The sequence below is a fragment of the Cheilinus undulatus genome, linkage group 22, assembly GCF_018320785.1.
Source record: "Cheilinus undulatus linkage group 22, ASM1832078v1, whole genome shotgun sequence".
Taxonomy (NCBI): domain Eukaryota; kingdom Metazoa; phylum Chordata; class Actinopteri; order Labriformes; family Labridae; genus Cheilinus; species Cheilinus undulatus.
In genome coordinates, this window is record NC_054886.1 from 35,434,667 (window position 1) to 35,451,594 (window position 16,928).

At 41.2% G+C, this 16,928-nt stretch overlaps 1 protein-coding gene across 2 annotated transcripts in view; it reads right to left on the bottom strand.

The window, feature by feature from the left end:
- Positions 1–6,635: 6,635 nt before the first annotated feature.
- Positions 6,636–16,928, bottom strand: part of kif1c (kinesin family member 1C) — a 55,796-nt gene continuing 45,503 nt past the window's right edge. For both annotated transcript variants that reach the window (XM_041779106.1, XM_041779105.1), the window contains exons 16-29: positions 16,302–16,423; positions 16,126–16,205; positions 15,213–15,288; positions 13,839–13,918; positions 13,571–13,665; positions 12,759–12,842; positions 10,652–10,832; positions 10,434–10,506; positions 10,259–10,357; positions 9,664–9,825; positions 9,251–9,568; positions 9,092–9,181; positions 8,792–9,011; positions 6,636–8,487 (exon numbers count right to left, since the gene is read on the bottom strand). In XM_041779106.1, coding sequence (XP_041635040.1) covers positions 7,682–8,487; positions 8,792–9,011; positions 9,092–9,181; positions 9,251–9,568; positions 9,664–9,825; positions 10,259–10,357; positions 10,434–10,506; positions 10,652–10,832; positions 12,759–12,842; positions 13,571–13,665; positions 13,839–13,918; positions 15,213–15,288; positions 16,126–16,205; positions 16,302–16,423 — 2,486 coding nt within the window. In that variant the 3' untranslated portion in view covers positions 6,636–7,681. The remainder of the gene's footprint in view (positions 8,488–8,791; positions 9,012–9,091; positions 9,182–9,250; positions 9,569–9,663; positions 9,826–10,258; positions 10,358–10,433; positions 10,507–10,651; positions 10,833–12,758; positions 12,843–13,570; positions 13,666–13,838; positions 13,919–15,212; positions 15,289–16,125; positions 16,206–16,301; positions 16,424–16,928) is intronic.

A 16,928-nucleotide genomic window follows, 5' to 3' on the forward strand; every position in this document is an offset into this window, starting at 1 on the left:
TCTATGACTTTCTTCTTCTTCTTCTTCTGTACGTTTTTTGGCACTTTTCAAAGTCTCCAAAGTTTGTCCAATTTTCACAGTTCAACTTTTATCATGTTCAGCATGTTCAGGAGAAGTGTGCTTGTATTTTTCACATTTCTAACCCTTTTACTTTTTACAAAATTTAACATTTTCCACAGTTTTTGGCCCCATTCAAATGAATGGAAGATTTTTACAGTTCTGCCTAAAACTGTTTCATCTTTGAGATTCAACAGATTCTGCATACTTCCACTTACAGACTTCATTTTTGCTTTAAAACGTAGACAAACTCTTCAGCAATTCAACATGTCTTCAGCTTTTAGCTATCTTCTACAGTTTTTGAGATTTCACAGTTTAAGCAACACAAACTTTTGGGGTTTTACACAAAAAAGTCAGACCTTAGAGTGGGTGACATCATCAGTCAGAGTGGAGCAAGCATGCTGGTCAGACATGGGACATCTCTGAACAAACATCTATAAAATCCACAAACTTCACTCCACAGACATAAAAAATTCATCAAAACGGAGGAAATCTTGTCCCGCTACTGTCAAACCAAGAACCAAAGCCATATCATGCACGGTTTGGGCGTGAGAGGACCAACTGTCCCAAGTATGGGGAGCTCTCGCTCCATCTGCTGCAATGTTACAGATTTTGACACTCTGCTCATCAGAGTCAGAAAGAAGCTCTTTTTTATCCTACTCTTGTAGCATGATTTTTGCTTCCCAGACATAAAAAAACATATCATCGCGTTCGTCAGCTTCTGCTGATTCTCACGATACCTTTGGTTTTCAGCTAGGTTTTACGAGTACATCGTAAATTGAGGTTGTTTGAGTGCATGTTTTTTTCTGAGCCCACTTTAACTGACACTAACAGATGCAGCTAATTTCCTTTGATCTCAGCTGTGACTTAATTAACGATGATGTAATGCAGGCGCTCGTTTCCATAGCAACCTTGGAGCCCTACACAGACACACAAATGAATGCATCAACACTCCCCTTAACTACCAAATACATGTGGCTTTTACTATGATGGATTTTAAACTGTAAACCAGTGATATTTAACGTGTGATTCCTGAGGGTCTTTTATGTCTTAATTTCAAATATCATTCCCCCAGAAAACCTTAAAAAAGAGAAACTTCTTTGCCCCTTGTCACCATTTTTGCCACTTTTCACCCATTTAAGCTACCTTTTGTCATTAAATACCACCTTTTCCTACTTTTGAACCCTTTTTATTTTAAAGGCTACTTTGAGCTATTTTAGGCTAATTTGAGTTATTCTTATGCTATTTTCAGCTATTTTAGGCTACTCTGAGCTATTCTTATGCTATTTTCAGCTATTTTAGGCTACTCTGAGTTATTCTTATGCTATTTGCAGCTATTTTAGGCTACTCTGAGCTATTCTTATGCTATTTTCAGCTATTTTAGGCTACTCTGAGTTATTCTTATGCTATTTGCAGCTATTTTAGGCTACTCTGAGCTATTCTTATGCTATTTTCAGCTATTTTAGACTACTCTGAGTTATTCTTATGCTATTTTCAGCTATTTTAGGCTACTCTGAGCTATTCTTATGCTATTTTCAGCTATTTTAGGCTACTCTGAGTTATTCTTATGCTATTTTCAGCTATTTTAGGCTACTTTGAGCTATTCTTATGCTATTTTCAGCTATTTTAGGCTACTCTGAGCTATTTTATTCTATTTTCAGCTATTTTAGACTACTCTGAGTTATTCTTATGGTATTTTTCAGCTATTTTAGGCTAGTCTGAGCTATTCTTATTCTATTTTCAGCTATTTTAGGCTACTTTGAGTTTTTCTTATGCTATTTTCAGCTATTTTGGGCTACTTTGAGCCTTTTTTAGGATACTTTGAGCCATTCTTATGATATTTTTAGCTATTTTAGGCTACTCTGAGCCATTTTGGGCTACTTTGAACTATTCTTACGCTATTTCAGCTATTTCTGTGCTATTTAAATACTGTATGCTATTTTCAGGGATTTCTTATGCTATTTTCAGCTATTTTTATGCAATTAAGCTATTTTATGCTATTTTACTGGGGTTTTTTATGCTACCTTCAGCTAATTTTTTGCTTTTTCAGCAACTTTCAGCAGTTCTTCAACAATTCAGCTCTCAGCATCCCCAAGCAATTTCAGCTGAAATTGCAATTTTGATTTAGTTATACCTTCTTATTTTCAGCTTTGTTTCACTGCTTTTAGCAGTTTTATTTCACATTTTCTCATTTTCTGCATTCAGCCTCAGCATTTCAATGCATTTGCTGCAAGGAAATGCAATTTCTCTAGTTACATATAATTTAATACAGCAGCTTATGATAGATGCTAACTATGAATGACAATTGTTTGAGAGAAATTCACTGCAAATTTGTAAATATTGATGTATTTTTGAAATCACATTTTCACATTGTTTGTTTTGTAAGCTGTAAGTAAATAAGGAGGAGACTACATTATTCCTGGGGATCTACTGCTATAAGTTGGTTGGAACTCCCTGTACAGTAACAATGATAGCAAAACACGATTCTTCCAATGGATTACTAAAGTGATTTAGCATCAACAGTGGTTGTTCTGAAATAAATATTTGCTGCAATAAATACTGCTTCATTTTTGTTAACTTAAAGTTAAATGAGCTGAAAGTTTTAAATTATATTTTCAGTAATATCTGTTGCTTCGGTTGTGGTACTAATTATGTGACAAAGTTAAATATGTCTTTAACAGCAGTGTTTAAACATGCTGTTCACTGTTTAAATGCATTTGGGATGTAATTCTTTCAAAATTTATTCATCATTAATTCAAAACTTGACATTTACCAAACTAAAGAGCTGACAACTTCAGTCATGGATAATTTTATTTTATATAATTCCCACATTTTAAGAGGCATTAGTAGGTGGAATAAGGATTTCAACAACCCCACAAACTAGAAATGTTATCTGAAGGGTGGTGTCCAAACTCAGTTAACAAAACGTGATATTTATTACTATAATTATATGAAGCTAATAAAGTTAGCTAGATATGCTTGTCTAGGTTATCCGAGGTAACGTCGTGACTTTGTACTCTTTAGTAGAGGGCGGACAAATAATAATATTGTCCCTATTGAGGTGAAGCTGTCTAAAGTTATATATTTTAATGTCCAAATTGCTCTAAAAATCGCGTTTCACATCTTGTATTCAATGCAAAGTCCCATTTAGATAGAAGGGACCGGAAGTTGCGTCCATATTTCATGCAAAGAATCATGGGGGCTAGGAATAAGGAGGATAGATTTTTCTTTCCCATGCCAAGAACCACTGTTCTCTACGATCTTTACCCAAACTTTCTGCTACATGATCTTCATCTGAAAATGATTCCTAATTACTAAAGTCTAGCATTCTTCTTCATGATCTAGAGAGCGATGTGATTGTGAGCCTGAATGTTTGTGTGCTGATGCGTATCTTTATGTCCGCCCTGTGATTGGCCAGCAGGCTCTGCTGCAGTCTATGACCCTTAAATGAACACAAACAAACCGAGAATAAAAATGAAGAGAGCAGAGTTCATGTTTTCAGTCTTTATTGCCTCGTGTTGTCAGGGAGAGCCTGAGATCAGTTCCTCATACAACAACAACCCAACACAGACACAGTCACACCACTGAGGGGCTCTGAGCCAATAGGAGGAGGGCTGGGCCGTGATGTCATCACGTCCATGTCTGAGTCCTGAAGTGACATCATGCTGTGACATCACAGATTCTGAGGTTGTGATTGGAGTGAAGGTGGAAGGAAGGAGGGGGATCTTCGAATGTTCTGGAATTCTGCAGAGTCGGTTTGTCATCGCCGTCCACCCCAGGCCCCGCCCCCTCCTCCTCGAAACCTCCAAATAAACAAAACTATGCAGACACTTAGATGAGAAATAAAACAGTTAAATCAGCTTTAAAACGTTAAACAAACTTAAGATAATGATTCTAAACTAACCCCCAAACGCTCGCCACGCGCTCGCCACACTCAGACATCAACAATCAGGCGGTGTGCATGAGGGCGGGAAGCTCTCTTAGCAGCATCCAAAAGAACCCAACATTAACGTTATCATCCTTATATAAATGAATGTGATGACGGCGCCGTGACATCACAACGCAAACAAGAAGGCGGGGTTAAATACTCGCAAAAGCAGGAAGCAAATGAGTACACAGAGAAAAGAAGAACAGCCAATCAGAACCCAAAGTTTGAAATAAAAAAAATAAACAACAGAAAAAAACAATAAAAAAAGAAACAAACTTAAAGGAAACATCGTTTCCCATCATGCCCAGCGGTGGCAGCAGGTTACCAGGATTGTCCTGTGATTGGTCAGATCAGAGACCAGATCGTCCAATCACAATCAATTCTCTTACTTTTGTCATCATCATATTTTTAACCATGGCCACTCCCTCTCTGACCCCGAGGCCGGAGGAGCGCTCCCATTGGTTTGTTTCGACAGTCACAGAGCACAGAAACGCTCAACTCGTCATCTCCCACAATGCCCTGCTCCGTGTGGGCCGGGCCTATCTCCCAGTTCCTCCTGACAGTCACGTTTCAGGGCGGAGCAACACACCATGGCTGCGTTCAGTGTGGCGTGGAAAGCTGAGGATTTGTGGCTGGTTAGCTTGTTAGCTTGATGCTAACACTTAATGGAAAATGCCATTGACAGGCTAACTGATTTAGCATCCTTTTCTCACTGATTCAAACCAAATCTGTTAATTGAAGGAAAAAGATAATCTCTTCAGTCATGAGTTTGCTTTTTAGGATTGTCAAAGTCACACTAACACTACAGTCGTCACGTGACACGCATGCCTTCTTCTTCTTTTGTTATTTAATGGTAGTAAGCGAACAGCATTAAGATGCACTACAGCCATCATCTCACAACAAAAAAGCCAAGTAAATATTCAAATCTGGATAACTAAACAAATATATGAATACTCTAAACTTAATTGGAGGCAACTTCATTTTCCAGAAGTTTATTGAACACAACTCAGGGGGACTTCCAACATGCATTGACTTAAATTCAATTGAGAATTTACAATTCAAGTTAATTAGGATTAATTTCATCTTTAACTGCAGCTTTAAAAAAGAATGAGTGAAAAGAAAAATGCATTAATCAGATGGAAACATCAGCTACAGTGAAACCAAACGCCTGTCAATGCTAAAATGCCTTTAAAGTAACATCAAATGAGGCAAAGCCACAAATTCCCAGCTTCCTGACGTCAGTGAAGGCAGCAGTAAATTCATTCCCGTCACATGTGACGTGAGCAGAAGTTTGAAGTCTCCCAGATTCTTTAAATCCACACCAAACATGTCCTAGTGTCTCTTTTAACTTCCAACACCAAGCTTATTTCTTCTCACTTTGCCTTCTCCATCTCGTCTCTTCCTACATTTCCCATGATTCCATGCTAACACGGCTCTACTTATACCACATTCCATCGAGCTTTCTACGTCTCCAATGTCTATCTCATCAGTTTCTATCTCCCACGAGGCATCACTTCCCACATTTCCCACGATTGCCAGAGACAGTGAAGGTGTCGCAGCCAGTTTTTAAAATAGTTCATAAAAAAACACTTCAAATATACACACAACGCTTTAAAACGACTCAACATGCCACTTTGTCTCTAAAACCACCACATCTGAGCCTCCGTCTATCCGCCTGTCTGTACAGCAGCGTGTCCGTCAGCTCTCCTGAAGGAGGCGCCACAGAGCAACTTTCTTTGGTTTTTAGCACTCGGCAACAGAGTTGACATCATATCAGTTTTAAACTTCAATATTGAAGCCTGTTCCAACACATGGCAACAAAAACAAAAGTCCTAGACACCCGGCAAAGACTTATTTAGCATTTTGAATCACCAAACATCTCTAGAAAACTCCTCCACAGCGTATGAACTGCACAAGAACATCGGCAATGTTGACCTTTCAAAGGAGTTTGCATTTTTGGATGGATTCATTCCTCTCCCATGCTTACATCTTATAAAATAGATGTAGTTTCATGAAGCTCAAGCACTTTTCAGTACTATTGATCATAAAATAACAAAGATAGTAACCTTTAAAAATACCAGGGATTGAAAAATCTCACCATCTTGAAAACCTTACTGAGCAACGCAGCATTCAAGTCACACTACAATGTCAGGAAATATGAACTTCAAGCTTTAAAAAAAATTCCAACTCAAGAAATAAAAAATTCTAATATAGGGGAAAAAGGTGAATTTTGCTGTTATTTCGAAGCCTTTTATTCTGGCGGGTATTGAACGAATTATCAAAAAAAACAAAAAAAAACTGTGAGCCCCCTTAAACATGACTGTTGTCCTGGTGGGGATCTAAGAACACCTCATTAAATCATTCAAAACAAAAAGAATGGGAGGCAACTTTTTCATTCCAGTTCTGGAACAAATGTAAGAATTTTGACTTTAATCTCAGAATTTAAAGTTCAAAGTCAGAATTTTGACTTTAATCTCAGAATTTAAAGTTCAAAGTCAGAATTTTGACTTTAATCTCAGAATTTAAAGTTCAAAGGCAGAATTTTGACTTTAATCTCAGAATTTAAAGATCAAAGGCAGAATTTTGACTTTAATCTAATCTCAGAATTTAAAGTTCAAAGGCAGAATTTTGACTTTAATCTCAGAATTTAAAGATCAAAGTCAGAATTTTGACTTTAATCTCAGAATTTAAAGATCAAAGTCAGAATTTTGACTTTAATCTCAGAATTTAAAGATCAAAGGCAGAATTTTGACTTTGATCTCAGACTCAACATAATCTCAGTGTATTGTTACATCCGTACTGGTAGACACTTTTCAAGTCATTATATATCAATCCTAAATGCTATTTAACCACCCACAGCGCCCCGCTCAGGTCTAGCTAGCACAGACCTTCTCCGGGTGAACCAGGCTCGTTAGCCTCCTGGGCTAACAGCGGCTAAAACTGGTTAAATTACTAACACCATTCAGAAGAAGCAAGCCAACGTACTTCAGCTCTGAGTAAAAAAACACCTGCGACGGGAGACTCAAGAGCTCATGGTAACTAGCTCCTGGAGCTAACACCTTTGCATCAAGGCACGTTGTCATAATTGACCAATCAGGAGGAGAATATCAGCAATCATTGGAAAAAAAAAAAAACAACCAAAAAAAAAATTTAAAATAAACTTCCTGTTTGACACGAAAAAAAAAAAAAAAAAAAATCCACTTGTCCGAAAACAAAAACAGTGTTGCAACGGCTAACCCATGCTAACGTGAAGGCTAGGAGCTAGCAAACTCACACACACACATTACACACACACATAAACAGCAGGATTGGAGATACAGGAAGTGCTGAGTCAGCATTGTAAAAGTGCTGAATCACATTAACACACAAACACGGCCTGTTCTGTACAGCGACAGGACCGCCCAGTGTCCTGTGGCCAATTAGAGCGCTCCGTGGCGCCAGGGTCAGAGGTCAGTTGGGCATATCCTTGTTGTTGTTTAGACCCCCCAGTGTCCTGTAGCCAATCAGAGCACTCCATAGCGCCAGGGTCAGAGGTCAGTTGGGCATATCCTTGTTGTTTAGATCCCCCAGTGTCCTGTAGCCAATCAGAGCCCTCCATAGCGCCAGGGTCAGAGGTCAGTTGGGCATCTCCTGGTTGTTTTGACCACCCAGTGTCCCTCAGCCAATCAGAGCGCTCTGTGGCATAGGGGTCAGAAGTCAGTTGGGTGTGTCCTTGTTGCTGTTTTTCAGGTCCGGGGCGCTGAACTGTCGTCTCATCCTGGGTGGGGTTGTGAAGCCCCACCCTGCCTGTGGCGGCCCCGGTGCTATCAGCATGTCTGGCAGAGGGGGCGGGGCCCCGGAGCGTGGCAGGCTGTGGTAGTTGGGGTGGGGTCCTGGCTGGAATGGTGCATTGTGGGGGTTGTAGTAGGGGTGGTGGTGGTACTGATGGTGCTGGTGATGCTGAGGCTGGTAACCGCCGCCACCTCCGCCGCCTCCACCCACTCTCCCCCCTCCTCTCTCCCCTCCCGGTCCAGGTGACACCCCCCTTCTCTGCCTGGGTCGCCCCTGGTGACCGCCTCCTCCATGATGCTCATTGCTATAGTTACTGCGGGTGGAGCTGTCCAGAGAGTTGCGGCGGTAGCGGCGCTGCTGGTTCTGATTGTTGCTCTGGTGATGGTAGAAGAAGCCCCCCTGGTTGCCCTGGTTGCCTTGGTTACGCTGTTGCCAGCCACGGTTGGGGCTTGGGGTGCGCATGCGAGGGGGCGGGACTTGGAATGGAAGGGGCAAAAGAGCAGGAGGAGGCGAAGGAGAAGCTTTACCCTCCATTCCTCCTCCCTCCTCCTTCTGCTCCCCCCCACCTCCCCCTTCCTCTAAACCCAGAGCCTGCAGGGCGGCGCTAGCTGGTCCCCATGACAGCCTGTGGGCCGGGTTACTCTTGAAGGGGAACTTGAGTTTGCACTCCTGAGGGGGGATGAAGCGTCCAGTCCCTGGGAGATGAACAGGGACGACAGGGGAGCTCTGACCTGGGGGAGAGAGGAGACGCAGGTTTGGTTACCTTCTGTTTAAATAGGAAGCCAATAGCAGTCTATTAGACTGTTTTATACCAGTTGTGTCTAGTCAGCATTCTGGCACCCTTTACCCATCTTGGTACTATCAATGCCCACTGACTTACTACATACTAGAAATATTAACTACAAAAGCTTGTACGTATTTAAATCTGATTTTTTTTTACACTTTCTTCAGTTTTATTTCTACCCTAACCTCGCTGCAACTCGCCACCATTCCTGAACACTGAACTCAGGGCGAACACTGAGAAGTCCGTCCCACCTTGGGTCTGGGTCTGCCCCCTCAGCTTCTTGGTGATGTTCTGCTGCTGCAGGTTCAGGATTCTCTGCTGTTCCTGTTTAAGCCAGCGGAGGCGCCCCCTCCTGAACGCCGGGTCTTCGTCCATCAGCCGCTTCACTCTGACCTCCAGCTGCTGGGGGTTTTCTCCGTCTCCGCCCCCGTCTCTCTGAGGCGAGCCCTCCTCCTCCCCGTTCATGTCGTCCTGGAGATGAGAGCAGAGCAGCATCAGCACCAGTCTCGTCCTCTGAGAGACAGACATGGGGCTGATGTCTGTGGACCTACCTGGACAGGTATGATGCTCTCCATCTTGATCATTCGGTCCCTCAGAGCTTTGATTTCCTCGTCCTTCATGTTGTTCTGCAGCTTCACCTCCTGCAGGAGTCACACATGTTTAAACACCTCCTCTAACATCATGTTTCTCTCTTTACGGCGGAGACTCACCTCTAAAATATCCGTCAGTTTATCGATGTGAGCCTTCAGATCGTACACGTTTTTTTTCTGTCCTTCTCCTTTCTCTCCTCCTCCTCCTCCTCCTCCACCTTCTCCCCCTCCTCCTCCTCCTCCTCCTCCCCCCTCCTCCGCTGGGGGGCTGCGCTCCTCTCCGATGCCCACTGTGTCACAGACGTCCTGGGACACGGCCCTCCAGCTCTCCTTCTCGTTGGCATCCTTCTTGGCGTACATGCGGCACAGCTCCTTCATCTTAACGATGGACAGCGCTTCGATCTCCTGACGGGAGTGACGGAAGTCTCCCAGAGCGACCTGCAGGGGGCGCCGCACACAGAGAGAGGTTAAAACTCCTGCAGACAAAGACACAGGAGTGGTAGATCACTGAAAGGATGAGTGGTGTTGGCGACCTCGTAGCAGATCTCCTTGACAGCCTGCATGCGGAGGTCCTCCATGGTGACCCGTTTAGGGTCCTTGCTGATTCGTCTCCTCTGAGGGATCTGATAAACCCGCAGAGGCTCTCTCCTCTTCCCGCTGCTGGGCAGACCGCAGCGCTTCACGATGGACTGAACCTACGGCATAAAGAGATGACATCATGTAGCCTAAAGACAGATCGACATTGTAAGGTCATTTTTAACAGCTTTTCCCCCTCATTATGAGAAGCTCATCCATGAAACCAAAACAGTGTTCGGTAAATATGTTTTATGGAGGGAAGTTTTTGATGAACAGAGTCCTTTATAGGTTGTTTGCCGTCGCTAGAGCTCGGTGATGTTGGACAGGAAGTGAAGAACAGCAGTGAGGGACCACTGTTAATGTGGGACAGTTAGAAATCTAGGTGGCCGGCATGCAGCAGTCATCAGAACATCGTGTACCTGATGGTCTCTACCGGACTGCACATCAATAAAAAGGTTAGAACTACGTCCTGGAGCTTAAACGCCTCTGCGAGGTTTACGACTGGTGGACTCTGAGAGTCTAGTGGCGGGTTTGCTCCGACTGAACCTTTACCTTGTTAGCGGGGAGTTTCTCTCTCAGCGAGGAGATGAGCCTCCAGCTCTCCTCACATGAACGTTTGTCAGAGTCGTCTCCACTGTCACTGTCAGCATACTGAGGACACAAACACTCATGATCAATGACTGTTATTGATTATAGATCAGCTGTTATGATCAAATGACAGACGTACCAGTCGGTGCTGCTCCAGCAGCAGATCGGCCTCCTCCTTCTCTTTACGATACTGAATCTCCATGTCCTGGAGTCTGCCAGAAAACAATCCATCAGTCCTCATCTGTCCATCAGCCATCATGAACATGTATCTAGCATTTTCAGATATTTAAAGAGAGTGCAACTGATTCCTTTGATAGAAAGTTTAAATTGATTACTGATCAGTTACTCATCATGTACCTCTTCTCCATCTCCAGCTTGATGTCGATGCCTTGTTTCTCCAGCAGCTCTCTCTGAGCGTAGTTCCAGTCCTCCGGCTCACTCTGCTGCTCCGCCGTGGCGCTGCGCTCTCGCTCCAGCCTCGCCTGCTCCGGGTGGTTAAACCGGAACACGTGGTTCTTCCCCATCACGATGCGGTTACCTACCAGCGCAGACAAACATTAGATGTAAAACAGAAAAAGGCTAAATAAAATAAACAACATATTTGACTTTTAGTTGAAGGTTCATTACATTTCATGTTTATTTGTCCATAAAAAATGTCTATTTTTAGAACCCAATCACCAGCCTTGGACCAAGAACCCTCTCATAACTGAAGGAATTCTTCTTGTTATTTTTCTTTCGTTTAATAAAGTGCTAATTCTGGGGGCTTCACATGACTATTTTAGTAGCTTTGTGCCTGTGCAACAAAAAAAGGGCTCCCCCTAGAAAGCTTTCTGGTTAGTCCCTGCTAATGGTTTGAGCCGGGTGCTTGAAACTCTCACACGTATGCATCCTGTCCAGAAAAACCAAAATTTAAATGTACAGGAGTTATGGTGTATTTTTGGCTGATTTACAGGTCTGACATCTGAAGGATCTCCTCTGAAGGACTTCATCTGATTGACTCCAGATTCTTTCTGCTCATTCTAGACAAGTGGGAGATCTTTCGTTATGCATAGGTTCAGTCTGCGCCGTAGGGCGGGGCCACAGTCAGGTGCTAAAGTTAGAGAACGAATCTTGACACTGTGCCAAACATACATGTCATTTTAACTCTACAGTGGTTGTGTAGATCATTACAAAACTTTACAGCCATGGTAAGACTCCCAACCTGAACAGCATTCATGTTCAGTTTTCCCCAACTGGTAGGGGGCATCACAGGAAGTGATCTGCCCCTTTATACTATTTTTTATCATTTTCATCCATTTAAGCATCCTTTTGTCATTAAATACAACTTTTTTCCTACTTTTTGCCCATTCTTGCCACTTCTTTTTGCCACTTTTTTCTGATTTTTGCCCTTTTTCACAATTTTTTTGCCACTTTTTGCCCATTCAAGCATCCTTTTGTAATTAAATACAACTTTTTTCCTACTTTTTGCCCATTTTTGCCACTTTTTTTTCAATTTTTGCCCTTTTTCACTGTTTTTTTGCCACTTTTTCCCATTTAAGCATCCTTTTGTTATTAAATACCACTTTTTTCCTACTTTTTGCCCATTATTGCCACTTTTGACTGCTTTTATCTACTCATTTTCTTGCCTTGTTTTTGCCACCTTGGCCCATTCGTTTGCCACCTGTTTTTCATTTTTTGTCACTTCTCACCCATCTTTTTTCACTTTTTATCCCCATTTTTGCTCATTTCCACCCCTTTTTTGTTACTTTTTGACCATTTTTGCCATCTTTAACTTATCTTTATTGCTACCTTAAGCTGTTTTTGCTGCTTTTCACCTCTTAGATTGTGGCTCTTGCAGAGGTATTTTTCAACAGTTTGAGTCTTTGGTTGAGGAACGCTGCTTTAAGGATTATCAGAGCAGAATAATCAGGTAGTATTGATGATAAATTCATTACTGAAACCAAATAACTGATTACCTGGTAAAGACGCATGTTTAGGAACATTAGCAGACCAAAATATCAAAGATATAAAACTGTTAAAAATATTTAGAATTAGACATAAATATTTGAAAATATGGTGAAGTTTTTTTTTGTATCTTAATCTCTTTGTGGGTGGGGTCCACTGAATGGATAATTTTCTCTTTGGGGTGGCTCACTCACACACACTTTGAAAACCCCTGATCTCAGGGACATAGACTGCAGACATGCCAAAGATGAAAATGTATTCACGACATTTTGGCTACTCAAAGGGCAGGGCCATAACCAACAGTCAAAGTTGGTTTTTTACTTCTTCTGCAGTGTGCAAACACCACAATGCTGACAGAGGTGCTAGTTGTTCCTGTTTTACATGGTCCTGTGTTCTTCTAACCACTCATGCACATTTATAGTTTACTTCAACACTGTTTATTGTTTTTTTAAGAGCTTTCCTGAAACTCCTGACGACTTCTGTTCAGGCTAGTTGCCAGTTTGAATCCTTAGAGTCTGACCTTGTTTAAGTATGACGGCCTCGGTGATCTGCTTCCCGTTAACGTACGTCTCTGCTCCGATCAGCGGCTCCAGGGTGACAACCACTGCAGACACAGAGAGAGCACAACATCAGCTCCAGAAAGTTCTCTTCACGCGGCAAACTCTCAAACACGGAGAGGAGATGGGAGGGTGAGGAGATCGGGATCACAGGACGGGTGGGTGTGAACATCATCATGGAAACAGACTGTTAAAAAGATACCTGGAGGACTTCCTGGCAGCTTTTACAGAGAGAGAAGAAGAAGGAGAGTCACTGCTTTTACCAAACTCCTTAGTTAGATGTTTTATTTATCATCGTGTTATATCACTCTGCCTAACAAAGGTTTCTGCTTCTCCTGGGGGATCCTGAGGATTTCCCAGACCAGATGGAGTATATTCTACCTCCAGTGGGTCTGCCATCATCCCAGTTAGATAAAGACCTCCACAGGGTTGTGACCTGGTGATACACTCATTAGATCAGATCCCCCAAATTTGATTCTGTTAGCTAGTGTTAGTTTTTAGGAAACCAAATCCAAGCTGAGTTGATAATAGTGAGCGGCAGTCACACGAGTTGACCACCAGAGGGCAGTCTGAGCATGCTTACTGCAGATGACAAAGCCAGAGAGAAAAATCAGCTGATTGATGACCTGATCTGATCATTGGATGGAAAACGAGCCTTAAATTCGACAGTATCATCAGCATATATGTCATATAACCCGGTATAAATAAGAGGAAACTTCGCCGTCATGGTGATTACAAAGATCTCAGAGAACGGACAGAGCGCTGAGTGTCTCACCCTCGCCCTGCTCGTTGGTCTCGCTCACAAACACACAGTGAATTTCTTTAATGAAGTCTCCGGAGAGTTTGATGTCCACGTCCTGCTGACCCACTCTGTGAAGAGACGAGAGGAACGACTTTTAAACATCGCCACAGAGAAAGGAAACGGCCAGCACATGATCAGTGATCGGTGAAAAACATCTGATTCTCTTTAGGAGTTTCCCCCTTCATTCACTGATTAAAAATATAAACACTGGTTGAGCTGCGGCAGAGTATTTATGACTGACCTGGTGAACCCCTCCTTAATGTAGTAGAGCAGACACTCGGACATCAGCGGGTCCTCGTTCAGGTTGACCAGGTGAGGCGTCTGAAACACCAGAGAACAAAATCAGACTGGAGGAGGAGGCATCTTTAACCTCAGGGAGGATTCACAGGCTGGGGAATTTTAAATTAAAACGTCCTTTAAGACCGCCGGGAAAATGCTAAAGGCAGACTTAATCCACACTAACTTATGGAAGCTTATTTCTGCACAAATAAAAGAGAAAAATGTGAAAGTAAGGCAATTCTTAAAAAGAGAATCCTAAGAAATCATTATGAGATAAAAAGTCAAATTTACGAGACAAAAAAGTTAAAATTAGGAGAAAAAATAAGTCAAAATTATGAGATAAAAAGTTAAAATTATGAGATAAAAAATGTCAAAATTATGAGATAAAAAAGACAAAGTATAAGATAAAAATGTAAAAATTATAAGATTAAAAAATGTCAAAATTATAGGATAAAAAGATCAAAATTATGAGATAAAAAATGTCAAAATTATGAGATAAAAAAGACAAAGTATAAGATAAAAATGTAAAAATTATAAGATTAAAAAATGTCAAAATTATAGGATAAAAAGGTCAAAATTATGAGATAAAAATTCTGAGAAAAAAGTGAGTAGTCAGTAGTCAGTAATTTTGACTTTTTATCTCATACTTGACTTTAGATACTTTTTTCTTTTTTTTTTATCAGTTGACTTCCACATTTTTTTCAAGTGGCAAAACTGGGCTCCCACACAAACTAGAATGTTGCAGTAGAAATGTGTTTTTATTTGACCTATTTGGTGTCTAACAACAAAGACTGCACCATAAATCACAGTTGTTTAGTCTCACAGTATGAGCTTCCATAATCTACACATAAAAAAACTGAATTTACACTCATTAAAGGGGAAAATATTTCATGCATGAAGTGAGGGCTGAACGATTTGAAAAAAATTATCTAATTGCAATTTATTCCCCCAATTCTGGGATCTAATCTGTGATTATCATTACGTTCGTCATTGTATGTTTTTTTTTATAAATTCGAGTGATAAATCATTCCCTATTATAACCTACATTCATTCAGGAGCCCTCGTCATACATTTCATTGTTAAATGAATGTACAGTTGTCAGAGAGGCTCTGCTCTAAAGATGCTGCCTGGGTCAGTCAGCATTTCAGCATGCTTTAGTTTTAAAGGAAGCGCAGCTAGAAACGCCCTCATGTGTGATTTTGTTCTTCATTATCACGCCATGTGTCGTGGTGGTGGTAGATTTATAAAAACGTTTAGCTTTGAGCAGCAACCTGGTTTAAGAAAACCTGGGTGAAAGAAGTTCTGTCTGATAAAGAGACGTCTGATTCAAACTCACCCCTTTAGGAGAGAAGACGCCCAGCGTTCCTCCGTCTTCTTTGATGGACACGCCCATCTCTGCCAGCAGGGACTCTCTGGACCATCGAGCACGGAGAGAGAGATTTAGTTAGATGTTTAAGTTTGTGTTTTTACCTTCCAGGATAGTTACAGCTCCCTCGTGAAGAGGATGATGACGACGATGACGATGCACTTCTACACCGCCACCATCGAGTCCATCCTCACTCCCACCGACCTGTACGTCTCCAGGACTCTGAGGTAAAATTGCAGCCAATCCCTCCCACCCCAGACGTGGACTTTTTTGAGGCCCTCCTTTCTGGCAGGAAGCTAAGGTCCATCAGGACCAAAACCTCCCACCATGAGAACGGTTTCTTCCCCTCTGCTTGCAGGCTACTTAGCGGTACTCTGGCCCTCTCCCCTCCCCCTCTGACTCTCACTGAACCTCAGAACCATCAGAGAGAATAATGCATGTCTAAACAACATTAAGAGTTACATTACTGTAGACCGGACTTCATCCCGGCTGTTTACAGTTACACTCTTAAACCACACTTTAATGGAATCATCAGTGAACCTGCACATCTGTACAGTTTCTCCTTTTCCACCTCTGTACGTACTTTTGTGACGTTTATACTTTAATTTATATTTTTATTTTGCTACTTTATTTTTCTATGGCAATCTATTGAAGTTAAGACTTTCATTCTTCTTCTATGGTGTCGGTTTTTACACCAAACCCAAAGTCAGATTCCATGTAGGTGAAAATGTTCCTGGCGATAAAACTGGACTCTGAATCTGAGCTGAAACCAGCAGAATAAAGCCAGTTAGCTAACTTCTGTTAACCGTAGTGATCTGGTAAAAATGCTGGTGCGTGTCTGACACGAGGGGAGCCTGAATGAACCTCCACGGTCTGACCTTACCTCTCCAGCCGTATCGATTCTGTCTTCCTCAGTTTCTCCTCCCACGTCTCATTCAGCTCTGCGATGATCTTCTCCGTCTCCTACAGACCAAACACAGACCAGACAGACAGGAGACGGCGTTAGAGTCCCAGCCTGAAGGACCAGTCCGCGATCAGGATCGTCAGAGTCTGACTCACCATCAGTCTTTCTGCCGCCTCCTCTTTACTGATCGTCTCTGTCGCCTCCTCGCCATCCTCGCCATCCTCCATCAGCTGGTCTGAGTTAGCTGGGGCGTCTCCGGTGGGGTTTGGCTTGGCTCCTGACAGAGAAAAACATTTAGTAAAAATGGGTAGTAATAACAATAAAAAAAAAAATAAATGACGACAAAAATAAAATAATAATATGTTAATAATAATAATATCATAATAATAATTATAATTAATAATTATAATTATAATTATTATTATAAAAATTATTTTCATAATAATGATGATTAAAATATTATCATTATAAGTAAAAGAGTTTTGATAAAAAGAATAATAATAATGATATAATAATAACAATATAAAAAAATGTTTAAATAATAATAATACCAATAACAATAATCAAAATAATAATTATTATTATTATTATAAAAATGGTTTGAATAATAATAATAATAATAATAATAATAATAATAATATCAATGATAATAATAATAATAATAATAATAATAATAATAATAATAATAATAATAATAATCATTATTATTATAATCAAAAGTGTTTTGATAAAAAAGAATAGTAATAATAGTAATATAATAATAATATAAAAAATGTTTAAAT